Below are 14,314 nucleotides of genomic sequence, written 5' to 3' on the forward strand. Positions count from 1 at the left end.
GATCATGTGGCTCAGAACCTATCCAACTCATCGCCGGAGCAAACCATCGGTCCTCTTCTCAGGCGACCTTGGCCGGACTGGTTCTCTCATCACCATCACAAAAATGAAAAAAGAGTACATGATCTTAAAGAAAAAATGGCACTGATCACGAATCTGACTTCAATTCATCCTAATTCCAAGTATATTGAGAGATACATGGAGTTGAAATTTGAGGTACATGAACTGAGTTGCTTCGATTTGGCCTCAAAGCAACTCAATATTCTTGCCTACATTGGTAGGACTTTAGACAACCAAAGATCCAAGAGAATTGAGAGAGAATCGAAGAGAAGAAAAAATCTGGAAAATACCTTCAATGTTGTGTAGAACTTGATCTCTCTTGCTTCAATTCTTGTTTGATCTTGCTCAGGAAGCTTGCAGAAGTGACTTAGGATTGAAACAAAGCTTTGGATCCTGGAGTTTTTGAATCTCCAAACAGTGAGATTCAAACTCAATTTTCAAATGAAAATTCTCAACTTTTCCTTTCAAATGTGAGGTGTAGCGGGGTATTCGTTACCATTAGAGATATTGACTAAATCCAAGGTAAATCATACAAGACGAGTCGCCACCGCACTTCTATTTATCCAAAGGAATGGTTAGAAAGCGAACAAAAACCTAAAAGTTTTATCGAATCAAAAACTAGTAAAAGAGAGTCAGAGATCTGGGTAAGGGGGTTGGTTATGCAATGGGAAGGTGTTAGGCACCCAAAACATCCTAAGTACTCCTAGGGAGCCCTTTTCATACTTGTGGTAAGTTTGTTGTTTTGTGAAAATTTGTTTGTGCAAACATGATTGAAGAGATGAAAAGAGAATATACAAGTTATTTACATTTTTGTGTTTGGATGGATAAACCCATTGCCTACGTACCATCTTAAAAAAAGATTAGGATCAAAACCTCGTAGTTCGGGGTAAAAATCTCAAAATAAGTTGGTGAATTGATTGGTCCAAAAGCCTTAAGGTCTTTTGTTATCAAAGGGATACAACTCAACCTAAAACCACAAATCCACCATGTGAGGATAGCTTCAACATGCTAGTGAGGGGTTAACCCTATAATAAGCATGGAAGACTCATTGTCCATCACTAAGGATATAGGTGAGTATTACATCTACCACAAAGATAACTCAAACCTAATAGCGAAAGGTTATGAAAAAGTTTTGATTAGAAAGTGGCCATTGAAACCACAAAAAGACATTTGAATGGGTTATATTTACCACTTAGAAGTATATGCAAAATGGTCAAAGTTGACTTAAAGATTCAATTCAAAATAAGTATTTTGAAAAGCAAGTTTGAAAATCAAAAGCATAAGGCTTAGGTTTCTAATGTTGAAAACAAGTGTTAGATGATTGCACAAAATTTTTGGCTTGGGTTAGAGTGGAGAGAAGAAGAAGAAGGGCTAAAGTCCTAAGCATGCAAGAGGTAATGAATAAGAAACAAAACCACAATGGAGTTCCTCTCTTGAGATCATATTGATGATCCAAGTAGCTCCTATCCTTTGGAATAAGCAATCACATAAGCATAAACTCAAGCAATCAACAGTCAAATGAACTCTTGGAAAGATTCCTCAATGTATCTTGGATCTCTCTCTCTCTTGGAAGCTCATGGTAATGGTTCCTCAATTAAGCTCAAGTTGGAACTCCTAGCACAAGAGAACACACATCAAAAGGTTCTATAATACAATCAAAGAATGGACAAGAGGGAGTTTAGAATATGGTCCTTTCAATGTTCATCTTCAAGCTTAAGCATTCTAAAGGCCCAATGCCTAGTTGCTCTTTGACTCCAAATTTGCATAGGGAAAGTCCTAAAGTCTAAGTCCATTTTTCCAATTCTTTGCATTTGGTTCATAACAATTAAAACAAAACACAAGCATAATAGTATATACACAATTATGTGCTCAAGTGAGCAAAAGGAAAATGGCATTAACATAAACATGTGCTCAAGTGAGCAAAAGGAAAAGCAAATGGATAATATGTGCAAGAATAGTAAATTGCATTAAAAGTAAAGAGCAAAAAGTAAATGTTAATTGTTAATGGTTAGTGTTAGTGGCTAGTGTGCCGTAAGGCAAATTTAGCGCTATGTTAAGCAATCGTAATTGGACTTATGTAGAAGTCACAACTATCTGAGGCCGGTCAATAATAATGTAGGCAACAACACAAGTTAGAAGTCTTGATTAGTGAAGCAAGTTCCAACAACTTGCCATGCCAAAAAGAAGAAGAGAATTGATCTTGTATTGGTTTAAGTCTTTTGCATAATTTAGGAAACAACCTATCCTTAATGCAAAGCCATTCACTTGATCAATTGATCAAGATGAATTAGATTTGAATCAAGGAAGGTTAAGTCTCCCTAATCAATGCTAACTTATCAATCTTCAACTCATTGATCAAAAAAAAAGAAAGAAAGAAGAAGAAGAAGAAAGAGATGAATAATGGAAGATGAAAATGGGAAAATAAAGTGCATAAGATGAAATAAATGTACCAATCCATGTATGTTGACCAAATGACATTGAAAGTCAAAGTCAAACAATGAGAAATCAGAAATGAGATGAAGATTGGAGGTCAAACAATAAGCAAAATATTTTTGGCATTTTTAATATTAGAATAAAATTGAATTAAAAAATAAAAGGAAGGTCAAACTTCAAAATCACTTCAAATCAACCTTGAAAGGTCGAAGTGATTTATCCTAAGTTCAATAAGGTCAAACAAAGTTTGACAAAAAATTTCAGCATTTTTAAAAGTCAGAAACTATTTTTAATCAATTAAAAATGAATAAAAATAACCTAATTGAACTAAAATCTCAAATAAATCTCAAATCAATTAAAAAATTGATGAGAATATTTTTCATAGATCCATCATCATTCAAAAAGGTTAGGAAAATATTTTTGTATTTTTTGAATATCAAAAACTATTTAAAATGAATTAAAAATAACCAGAAAAGAGAAAATTCACAAAAAATATCAAATGACAAAATAAAAAATATTAAAAATCAAAATTAGGAACTAGAATTTATTTGGGGAAGAATGCAATTGGTCCCATATCTTTTGGAATTAAAATGAAGAAGATATGAATTTTTGAAAATAATGGGAATAAAAGAAATAAAATCAGAAAATAAGAAATTCAAAAAAACAAGGAGCGTCTGATCAAGCCTCATTAATTGACGTGGCTGATCAGACGCTCCACATGCGCGCTTCCATGGTGTACCAAAGTCATCAGCGAAACACATGGCATTATTGAAAGTCATAAGAAGCAAGGGCCAGGATTAGATCTGGAAATAAGAATGGACGGCCACGATTGGATCTGGAGACCAGACGGTGGCCAGTGCCACCGTCTTCTCCGGCTAGCTCCGGTGAGAGCTCAAATTTGCAAAAGAGCAAATGTGCGCCAAAACACGCGATCCAGACATCAATCGAAAGAGGAAGTGATGTACATCACTCCTATACCATCCACTTCTACTCAAGATTTCTATTAAGAGAGAAATCAGAGATGGAAGCTTGATGGTGTTCATCATGAACTTCATGGATTTCAACAATTGAGCATTCAAAACAATTGCCTCAATGAAGAGGACTTCAGCCAACACAAAATCCAAGCAAATAGATCAATAAATGGTGAGTTTCGAAGAAAAAACCAGTTGAAGAACAACCTTGAATTCTGGAGATTTGAGCTTGCTTCCTTACTTCCTTTGGCCAAACAGAAGATCAATGGAGTATGAGAGAGAGGTCTAGGAACTTTAGATCTAGAAATTCAACCTAATTTAGTTGACTTTCAGATCTGAGAAATTGAAGAAAATTGGAATAGTTCCTTTAGGTGTGGCTCGGTTTTCAGTTCAGCAGCATTTCAGATTGATTCATGGATGAAATTTGAATGGAGTGAGGCTCTTATTTATAGATGGAAAGGCAAGGTAAGTGTGATCAAAGCCGTGTGCATGGAATTGGATATTCATTGCATGGGCTTGCATGATCATTCAAAAGGCCCAAATTCAATGCCAAATGCACTCTGAATCATAACTGAGCTGAAATGGTCATGGAATTGGCAATGCACAAGCTTGTATAATGAGTTTCAACATGTCATGCATAATCATGCCTAAAACTTCTCCTATTCGAAAATGCCATTTGCCAAATCCAAACATGAGCATGTGAGTAATGGTTGGAAAGGTTTTGATGTAAGGAACATTTGTCATGTTGGGAAAAAATCCATTTGAAGTGTGGAAATTGGTGAAATTTAAGTTTAAAGTGCAAGGTGCAAAACATGAAAAGGCAAAGTTTCTAAATTTGGCCAGTGTTCAAGCCCCTCTGTTTTGATGATGTAAACTTCAAATGAAAAAACCTCCAACATCAAAGTTATAGATATTTTCAAAAAAATAAAAATGGACTTATATTTTGCATCATTTGGATTTTTTATGAAAGAGTTATGGGCACTTGAAGTTGGACTTTTTTGCCTTTCAATGCATTTGGTCCAAAGTGACCTATAATGTTTTGCATTATCACATGTATTTCCTTTGAGATTTTGAAATTTTGTTCAACATAACATTTGAAGTAGACATCTTACGCTTTCCAATGCATTTGATTCCATCTCAAAATCATAAAAAATGAATGAGTTATGTCCTTGGGAAGTTGACCCAAAATTAGGGTTTCAGTCAAAATGACCTATAATGTCTTGGAATGGGAGATGACCTTCCAAGCTTCAAATCAATTTTTGATGAACATTAAAATTGTTCATATTGTCCTTAAGAACATATTTGCTTTTGGGATCATACCCATATGACCAACACATAAGAAGTTAGGTCTCAGTGCATTTCAAAATAATCAGATGAATTGACTGATCAACTTCTCAAGTCCATGACTCATATCTTGATGAATTGATGATTGAGGACACTCAAATAAGTTCAAATATGCATGAAATGATGAGTTAAAGAACTTCCCTTGATTGTATTTGATCATGGGCTGAGGTTGCTTCAAGAGCAAGGCATTGTGGTGCACAGATGAATTAGGGTTTCTTTGGGGAACAAACCTCAAACCCTTTGACTTGTTTTGATCAAAATGATGAATTCGGATGCTAGGGAAGCACATTTGATGGAGGGGAGTGTCGCACCCCAAAATTTGACTTTGGCTTTGTTGACCACATCTTGATTAATCTCGTTGTCTTGTATTCATCTCAATTTCTTAAACTTCGAGTGACAACTGGTTTGATTAGGTTTTGTGTGTTTTCGTTGCTTACCGTGTTGTATTTCGTTGTTTTAGCAAAACCTGGCCGATATCGTTGCCTCGTATTTATCTCGCTTATCTCTGTTGTGCGTGGCATCGCTTCGATTAGGTTTTGTGCGTTTTTATCTATTTAATTGTTTGTTTGTCGGTATTTTGACTGTATTTCGAATATATTAGAGTTTTCGTATTGTCCGATTATTTGTGATTGTGTTTGTCAGCGTTTTCGTGATGTCGTGTTGATTTTATTATTGCCTAGGGTTGTTTATTTAATTACGTGTTGTGCCGTGTGATTTAATCGAGTCTGTTTGAGTCGTGTTGTTGATTTTACTGGTTTACCGGTTTACTGGTTTATTGGTTTTATCAATTTGTCTGTTTTGCTGTGCAAATTGTCATCGTTTTATCGCGTTCGTGTCGCTCGATTTTATCGTATTTTAATCGTGTGCCGTTTAATATTATTTGTGCTTAATATTAATTGTGTTTAGTTGTTAATTAGTTTATTTAATTAGGATTAATATTATATTAGTTTATTATTATTATTATTATATAATATATAAATATATATATTAATTTATGTTAGATATTTTTTAGGTTTCTTATTGTTTAAGTAATCTAAATATATATTATTAATTTATGTTAGATATTTTTTAGGTTTCTTATTGTTTAAGTAATCTAAATATATATTATTAATTTATGTTAGATATTTTTTAGGTTTCTTATTGTTTAAGTAATCTAAATATATATTATTAATTTATGTTAGATATTTTTTAGGTTTCTTATTGTTTAAGTAATCTAAATATATATTATTAATTTATGTTAGATATTTTTTAGGTTTCTTATTGTTTAAGTAATCTAAATATATATATATATAGGTGTGGTTAGTAAGAAAAAGAGAAAGGAAGAGTGGATCAGTAAGGAAAAACGTGTGGTGAGAGAAACAGAGAATTGAAAAGAAATATTTTTCCAAAAGCATTACCGTATTTCACTTGTTCTTCATTTTCGGAAACCCAAAATCGTCCCGATTATTCACCGAAACACAAAACCGATTTCATATCTTTGAAGTTCGTTGAGTCCAGGTCACAAATATCCAAGGTTCATTTCATTCCGGCGTCGTTTCACCGATCAAAAGCGACGTTGAAGTCAGGTACTCACGAAGGCAGCCAGCACTGCGTCGGTGATAGTTTCCAGCTTTCGGTCGATCATTTGGACGATCAGAAGTTCATCCTCTTCACACAAGGTAATATTCTTCACTTATCTCTGAAATCGGCAAAGTTCCGGCTTGCCGACATGTGTTTTAATATTATATATATATATATATATATATATATATATATATATATATATATATATATATATATATATATATATATATATATATATATATATATATATATATATATATATATATATATTATTTTTGTCTATTATATATTATTTGTCTAAATGTACATATATATTATTTTTTTCTACTATATATTTATTGTCTAAAATATAAATATAAATATATATATATATATATATATATATATATATATATATATATATATATATATATATATATATATATATATATATTACTTTTGTTTACTAAATATTGTTTATCTTTTATTATTATTTTGCATATATGTTTTATTTAAATGTTAGTTAAATTAATTATTTGTTTAAATGTTTATTTTAATTAAATGTTTATTTATATCAAATGTTTATTTTGTCTAAAGTAAATGTTTATATTGTTTTTTTTATATTTGTTTATGTTGTTACTAACCGTTTCGTTTCAGTTTCAGCTCGATTAACTCCACTAACTATTCGTAATACTAACTGTTCATAGCTAACTGTGTTGTAATAATTTACTTTCTCGCATTTTTTATGTTCTGTATTGTGTGTTTAATCGTATTGTTCACGTTTTATGTTAAAAAATCGAAAAATCCAAAAAAGAGAAACCCGATGCGATTCCAACGGTCGCCGTTTAAGAAACCCTTTTCACACACTCACAAGCTTACTCTTGGGCTTCCTTGTAATGAGCCCATTTATTTATTGTTTCAGGGTTTAGGCTCATTCAAATCTTTTGCCAGCTTTGGCTTTTCAGTTTAAAAACATTTTCAAAAAGACGTGTCAGTCTCGAAGCCTCCCGCCTAGGTCGAGCAAGAGATGGCAAGACACGCCAATCTAAAATCAACAAAACAGACTTTCCCCTTTCCTTTTGGGAGAACTACGTGGATTCTGATTTCTCCATTGCGCCTTGGAGATACGTAGGCATGAAGTCTACGACTTTATCGAGTCCAAAAACAATAAAATCAATTTCTTTTCTCATCTCCCCAATCAAACGATCAAAGCGAAAAAAGCAAAGCATTCACATAAACATAAGCAAAAAGGTTCCTGTGGAGTACCACAGATGTAGAGGGTGCTAATACCTTCCCTTTGCATAACCAACCCCCGAACCCGTAACTCTAAAGGGATTTATCGTTATTTTTCCCTTCCTCTTTTTGGATAAAACAAAAGACGGTGGCGACTCTTGCATTTAAAATATTTTTCAAACGGGTTAAGTTCAATCAATACTTAATCTCGTGAAAAATCCCGCCGCGACAGAATGGTGACTCTGCTGGGGAAAACAATGCTTAAACTTATTTGAGGGTTTAGCCTATCTTTGCTTGTTTATATGTTTACTTTGTGAATATTTGCTAAATTGTATTGTTTGTAATGTTTGTTATTTTGGGTTTTGGGGGATACTTGTGATAAATCCTATACCCGGATTTGGGGCACATTTGAGATAGGATGGATGATAATTCAGGTTGACTTGATAGGAGACAATCCTTACCGAGTTGACTTGAGCCTTTGTCCGCTTGGTGGAGGCCTCTTTGAGGGTGATAGTGCTAAAACAAGTCATTTGTGAGGCATTGTTGCTTTCGACGGGCCCGTGAAGCCAAGGACCTTAGTTTACCTTTACCCCATCTTGGCCTTACTTAGGATGTGATGCGGTGACCACTTCGGACCAAAAGTCTGGTTTGGTTGATACGTGATATCACACTCAAGCGAGATTCTTTTGAGAATAATATTGGAAAGCGAGCAGTTGCTTAACCCGGTATTATCCGAAGAAGGATCCATAACCTTGGGAACTTTTAGAACCCGTTTGGCAGGTGAACCTTAGAACTTATCTTGGGGCTTTGTCCTAAACTCCATGCTGGTGATGAACTTTGAGCCTTGTATTGTTTGACCATGTTTGTGTTTGTTGCATTCATGCATGACATGCATTCATTCCCATCATTTCAACCTTTTTCCAAGGAACTTAAAGTGAGGATTGCAAATATTGCAGGAAACATGGATTTTGGACGGAGAAGTGTGAAAAAGTACAATCTCATCAATCCAAAGATAGATGAACTAAAGAAACTGATTTCTTCGATCGCAGATCCTATTGGTTTCAGAGACAGATATGGGGCACTTATATCTTTATTGACACTTAGGATGGAAGAAGGGTTATTGCAGACATTAGTACAGTTCTACGATCCAGTCTATCACTGTTTCACATTCCCAGACTATCAACTCATGCCTACATTGGAAGAGTATGCCCAGTTGCTTCACATCCCAGTTGCTGATACAGTACCTTTCTCTGGTTCAGAAAAGTTACCCGAGCACAGTTCTCTTGCAAAAGTGTTGTACATGAAGAAGTCAGAATTCAAGAATAACTTCACCACCAAAGGAGGACTTCCAGGTTTCACTGCCAAGTTCTTAATGGGGAAGGTTTCTTATTTTGCCAGTCAAGGTTGTGATATTATTGTGGAGCATTTGTTCACCTTGTTGATCTACGGTTTGTTACTATTTCCTAATATTGAAGGTTTTGTGGATTCATATGCTATACGCATCTTCCTAAGTGGTAATCCTGTTCCAACTTTGCTCGGAGACACCTATCATTCCATCCATTACCGTACTTTGAAAGGAGGAGGAACCATAGTCTGCTGTATACCGTTACTCTACAAATGGTTTGTCTCTCATCTTCCTAAGTCAGCTACTTTTTGGGATCGCAAGTCAGGACTTCAGTGGTCACAGAGGATTATGTCTCTTACCCAGTCAGATATTGCATGGTATAGTAGAGTTTTAGACGATGTGAAGATCATTGATAGTTGCGGGGAGTTCCCCAATGTGCCCCTCATGGGCACAAAAGGAATCATTTCTTATAATCCAGTACTTGCTAGGAGACAACTCGGTTACCCTATGAAGGACAAGCCTCCTAACATTCTTTTAGAAGGTATTTTCTTGAGGGATAACGAGGAGAACCCTACCATGAAAGAGAGAGTAGTAAGAGCTTGGCATCGTGTTTGTCGCAAAGGGAGACTTGAATTGGGTAAGAAAGATTGTACCTCTTATGAGCCGTACCTCCAGTGGATCAGAGCCAGAGCTATACAGTTGAAAATGCCATACCCACATCATGATCCTATCAAACCCGCTCCGTTGAAGACCCCCTACCTTCCGCTAGATGACAAAGAAGAACTCCAAGCCCCCTTGGAAAGGGTCAAGAAAGAGAGAGACGCTTGGAAGGATAAGGCCCAGGTGCTCGAAATGGAAAATGAAGAACTTCAGAGACAGTTAAAGGAGCAGAGTGGAGAAGATCGTGCAGGTAAACGTCCAAGGGTGCAAGAGGATTTATTTTCCTCAGGCACAACAGATTACTCCCAGATTCCACAGTCCTCAGGTGCATGGAAAGGTCTTGTAGACAGTTTGGTGAAGGAGAAAGCTTTTATGCAGAAGGCCTATGAAGAAAGAATTGAGAGACTTGAAGGACAACTCCTACTTGTTTATGCTCGTCCTGATGACACATGTCTTTAAATGGTTTTCTTGGTTGTATTTTGGGTTGATAACTTTGTTTTGTTATCAAAAATGTTTGCAATTCTATCTTTTCCTTCACTTAGAGTTCCTTGGAAAATCATTCATTTTGCATATCCATGCATCACGTGCATACAGGTTGTCTGTCTTGGTCCAGTCTTCTAACAGTTGCTTCCCGCCACAAGATCCATTTCAAGCTGACGCATAATTACAACATAAGAGCCAACTACAAAAGAAGAATGGAGATAACAGATAACGAGAACCGAGAATTGAAAGCTCAGGTTGACCGCCTTTCTGCTATGGTCGAGACATTGATAGCAAACCAAGCAGCCCAAGCTGCTCAACTTCAAACAGCACAAGCTCAGGTTGCCGAAGCACAAGATGCACAGATCTGGGCGCAAGCACAGGCAGCAGAGATGCGCAACCAAATGTTAACCGCCCGTCTACAAGCAGAGGAAGCCCAGGCTAGGGCTCAAGTTCATAATTCAGGACAGACTTCGGCACAGAATCAACCTCAAATTCAGAATCAAACAACAGCAGCACCCGTCACTACAGTCATCGCTTCAGAAATCAACGCTGTCCCAGTCACTTCTGCTACCATCACAGCATCCCGTCCTTGGGAAATACCCAAGGATCTTAATCAAGATAGATATCAACAAGAGTTCGTTCCACCAAATGCTCATGTCTTCACTAATGTGCCTCCCGTTGTTCACTATACTCCTCACCTAGGAGAACCTGTCTATCACGGCCCTACCCCAAGTGAGGATCCTGGTCTCAATGATAGAATGGATGAATTCCAGGATCAGTTTGCAGAATTACAAAAAGAGATAAAAGCTCTTCGTGGGAAAGAACTGTTTGGCAGAGATGTAAACGATATGTGTTTGGTTCCAGACGTAAGGATGCCAACAAAATTTAAACTACCAGAATTTGAAAAGTACAAAGGAAGTTCTTGTCCACAGACCCATTTGGTTATGTACGTGCGAAAGATGTCAATGTACACCAACGACCAAAGGATGCTCATTCATTGTTTTCAAGACAGCCTTACCGATGCAGCTTTACGCTGGTATATGGGATTAGACAGTTCTCAGATCAAGACTTTCAACGATTTAGGCGAGGCCTTTATCAAACATTACAAATACAACCTTGATAATGTGCCAGACCGAGATCAGTTGAGGTCCATGCAACAAAGAGAAAAGGAGACATTCCGTGAATACGCGCAAAGGTGGCGCGAAATTGCAGCACAGGTTGTTCCACCTATGGAAGAAAAGGAGATGACGAAAGTGTTCTTAAAGACTCTTGATACTTTTTATTACGAGAGGATGATTGCAAGCGCTCCTACAGACTTTACTGACATGGTAAACATGGGAGTCCGTTTAGAGGAAGCAGTTCGAGAAGGGCGTCTAGTCAGAGAAGGAAGTTCATCTTCAAGCGGGGCAAAGAGGTACGGCGGTTTTATGAAAAAGAAGGAACAAGAAACTAATGCTGTGTCCTATAATCATCCAAGAAGGATCAATTATCCTTACCATTCTCAACACCAACATATAGCAACCGTGACTCCAGTAATCACTTCCGCTCCAGTTCAAGTCCAATCCCCTCAGCAGCGTACCAACCGCTTCCAACAGAATACTCAGTATCAGCAACAACATCAACCTCAACAACATCAACATCAGTTACAACAACGTCCACCACAGCAGCAAAGAAGAACCAATTTTGATCCAATTCCAATGTCATATACAGAATTGTATCCAGCTTTGATCACTAAAAACCTTGTGCAACCACGACCACGACCTCTTGTACCAGAAGTGCTACCTTGGTGGTACAAGCCAGAGGTATCTTGTCCCTTTCATTAGAATGCTCCAGGTCATGACTTAGACAACTGTTTTGCTTTAAAGTTGGAAGTACAGAAGTTGACAAGAGCAGGTATCCTGACCTTCAAGAACATGGGTCCCAATGTGAAGGACAATCCAATGCCAAGTCATGGTCCTTCATCAGTGAACAATATAGAAGTTTGTCTCAATGAACAACGTGTTACGAAGATAGAGGAGATTCGACGGTCTTTGGTTGAAATTCATTCTGTTTTATGTGCTCATGGTCTATTCCAACATGACCACTAGATCTGTGGTACATGTTCAGTCAATTCAAGAGGTTGTAGAAAGATTCAAGATGATTTGCAAGGCGTCCTTGATCAGGGTTTGATTCAGATTTCTAGACAAGGGAGTTCTCCAGAATCACAAGAACAAGAGGTGAATGTCATCATTCCTTGCTTCAACATTCCAGAGAAAGTAGAGATAACTTATCATCCGAGGGAGCCAGTGGTGATTTGCCCTCCGGGCCCAATGCCTTACACTTCAGATAAAGCGGTCCCCTACCGCTATGCAACAACTATTATTGAGAACGGTAAAGAGGTCGAGATTAAAACCTTAGCCTCAGTTACAAATATCGCAGCAAATAGCCGAATGATGCGCAGTGGCCGCGTGTTCGCTCCGCCGGTTATCCCAAGTAGAAATGTTGAGAAAGATCCAGTAGTCGTGGTACCAGTGACAAGAGAAGCAGAAGGGCAAACAAGCAATTCAATCCTTGATAAAGAAACAGATGAACTACTTAGAATTATCAAGCTCAGTGACTACAAAGTGGTAGATCAGTTGCTACAGACACCGTCAAAAATCTCGATCCTGTCCTTATTATTGAATTCAGCTGTCCACAGAGAAGCACTACTGAAGGTGCTTGATCAAGCCTTTGTAGAACAGGATATAACAGCAGAGCAGTTCAACAATGTTGTAGGCAGCATCACTTCGTGCAATGGCTTAGGCTTTTGTGATGAAGAACTGCCAGAAGAAGGAAAGAATCACAACTTCGCTCTCCATATCTCAGCCAATTGTCAAGGGGATTCTTTGTCTAATATCCTAATTGATACCGGTTCATCTCTGAATGTCATGCCCAAGTCTACCTTGGTGAAGCTAAAGTACAAAGGGGGGCAAATGCGGCACAATGGAATTATTGTGAAAGCGTTCGATGGATCAAGAAAATCAGTCATTGGAGAAGTTGATTTGCCTATTGGTATTGGACCACATGTATTCCAGATCACTTTCCAGGTTATGGATATAGTGCCAGCTTATAGCTGTCTTCTCGGACGCCCATGGATTCATGAGGCGGGTGCCATTACATCCACGTTACACCAGAAGTTAAAATTTGTCAAGAATGGGCAAATAGTGACGGTTAATGGGGAGCAGGCTATGCTGATTAGCCACCTTTCATCGTTTAGTGTGATAGAAGTAGACGAGACGGCTGTTCAAACTCCATTTCAGGCCCTGACCATCGATGATTACAAGAAAAGTGAAGGTTCAATCGCGTCATTCAAAGACGCCCAGCAGATTGTCAAGACAGGTCCTACAGAAATGTGGGGCAAGGTGATAGAGTTGCCAGAAAACGTTAACCATGCAGGATTAGGCTTTGTTGATGGAAAACAAGTGCAGACTTCAGTGGTGCGACCTTTCAAAGATATCTTTCACAGCGGTGGGTTTATCAACATGGTAGCAGTTGAGGAGGATACTTTTTAGGGAAAGACAGAAGACGAAGGCCCCAGATTTGTGACACCAGGAGTAGTTATGAAGAACTGGACCACAGTTGACATCCCACATTGTGTCCACATATCAAAGTAATTAAGCTTTTCAGTTTTCAAAAATCTTCCGCTTTAGCCCAAAGCGCGAAGCATTAATTTTGTAAAATGGGCACTTTTGTCAAAAACGTACTATCCATGAAAAAGATCTTTTGTGTTCCTATACACTTGTGTCCTTTTATCTTTTTAGTTTTTTCGGAAAATGGTAACACAAAAAAACCTTAAAAAGAGCACATTTTTGCATGTCATGGTCAGTCCTCTAAAAACAAATGATTGTACAGGTTACTTAAACCCGTTGAACACAATGATATCATTCCCTCTCCCAACTTTGAACATTCTGTATTCGAAGCTGAAGAGGAAGAGTGGGATGAGATTCCAAAAGAGGTCGCCCGCCAGCTTGAAAATGAAGAAGACACTATTCAGCCATACAAGGAGCCTTTGGAAACAGTCAACTTGGGTTCGGAAGAAAATGTGAAAGAAGTCAAAGTTGGAGCATTGTTATCCCCACAGGTCAAGGAGCAATTGATCAGCCTGTTGAAAGAGTATGTAGATGTGTTTGCTTGGTCTTATCAAGATATGCCTGGTCTCGACACTGACATCGTAGAGCACAAGCTACCTTTGAAGCCAGAATGTCCACCGGTCAAACAGAAATTAAGA

General features: G+C 37.4%; 1 protein-coding gene across 1 annotated transcript; it reads left to right on the forward strand.

Annotated features, from left to right (window-relative positions):
* Nucleotides 1–11,219: 11,219 nt before the first annotated feature.
* On the forward strand, nt 11,220–13,598 carry LOC127102775 (uncharacterized). Its single transcript, XM_051040108.1, has 3 exons — nt 11,220–11,870; nt 11,934–12,047; nt 12,156–13,598. Exons 1-3 carry the CDS (start codon nt 11,220–11,222, stop codon nt 13,596–13,598), a joined length of 2,208 nt encoding a protein of 735 aa, XP_050896065.1.
* The last annotated feature ends 716 nt before the right edge of the window (nt 13,599–14,314 follow it).

This window comes from Lathyrus oleraceus, chromosome 7 (genome assembly GCF_024323335.1).
Source record: "Lathyrus oleraceus cultivar Zhongwan6 chromosome 7, CAAS_Psat_ZW6_1.0, whole genome shotgun sequence".
NCBI lineage: Eukaryota > Viridiplantae > Streptophyta > Magnoliopsida > Fabales > Fabaceae > Lathyrus > Lathyrus oleraceus.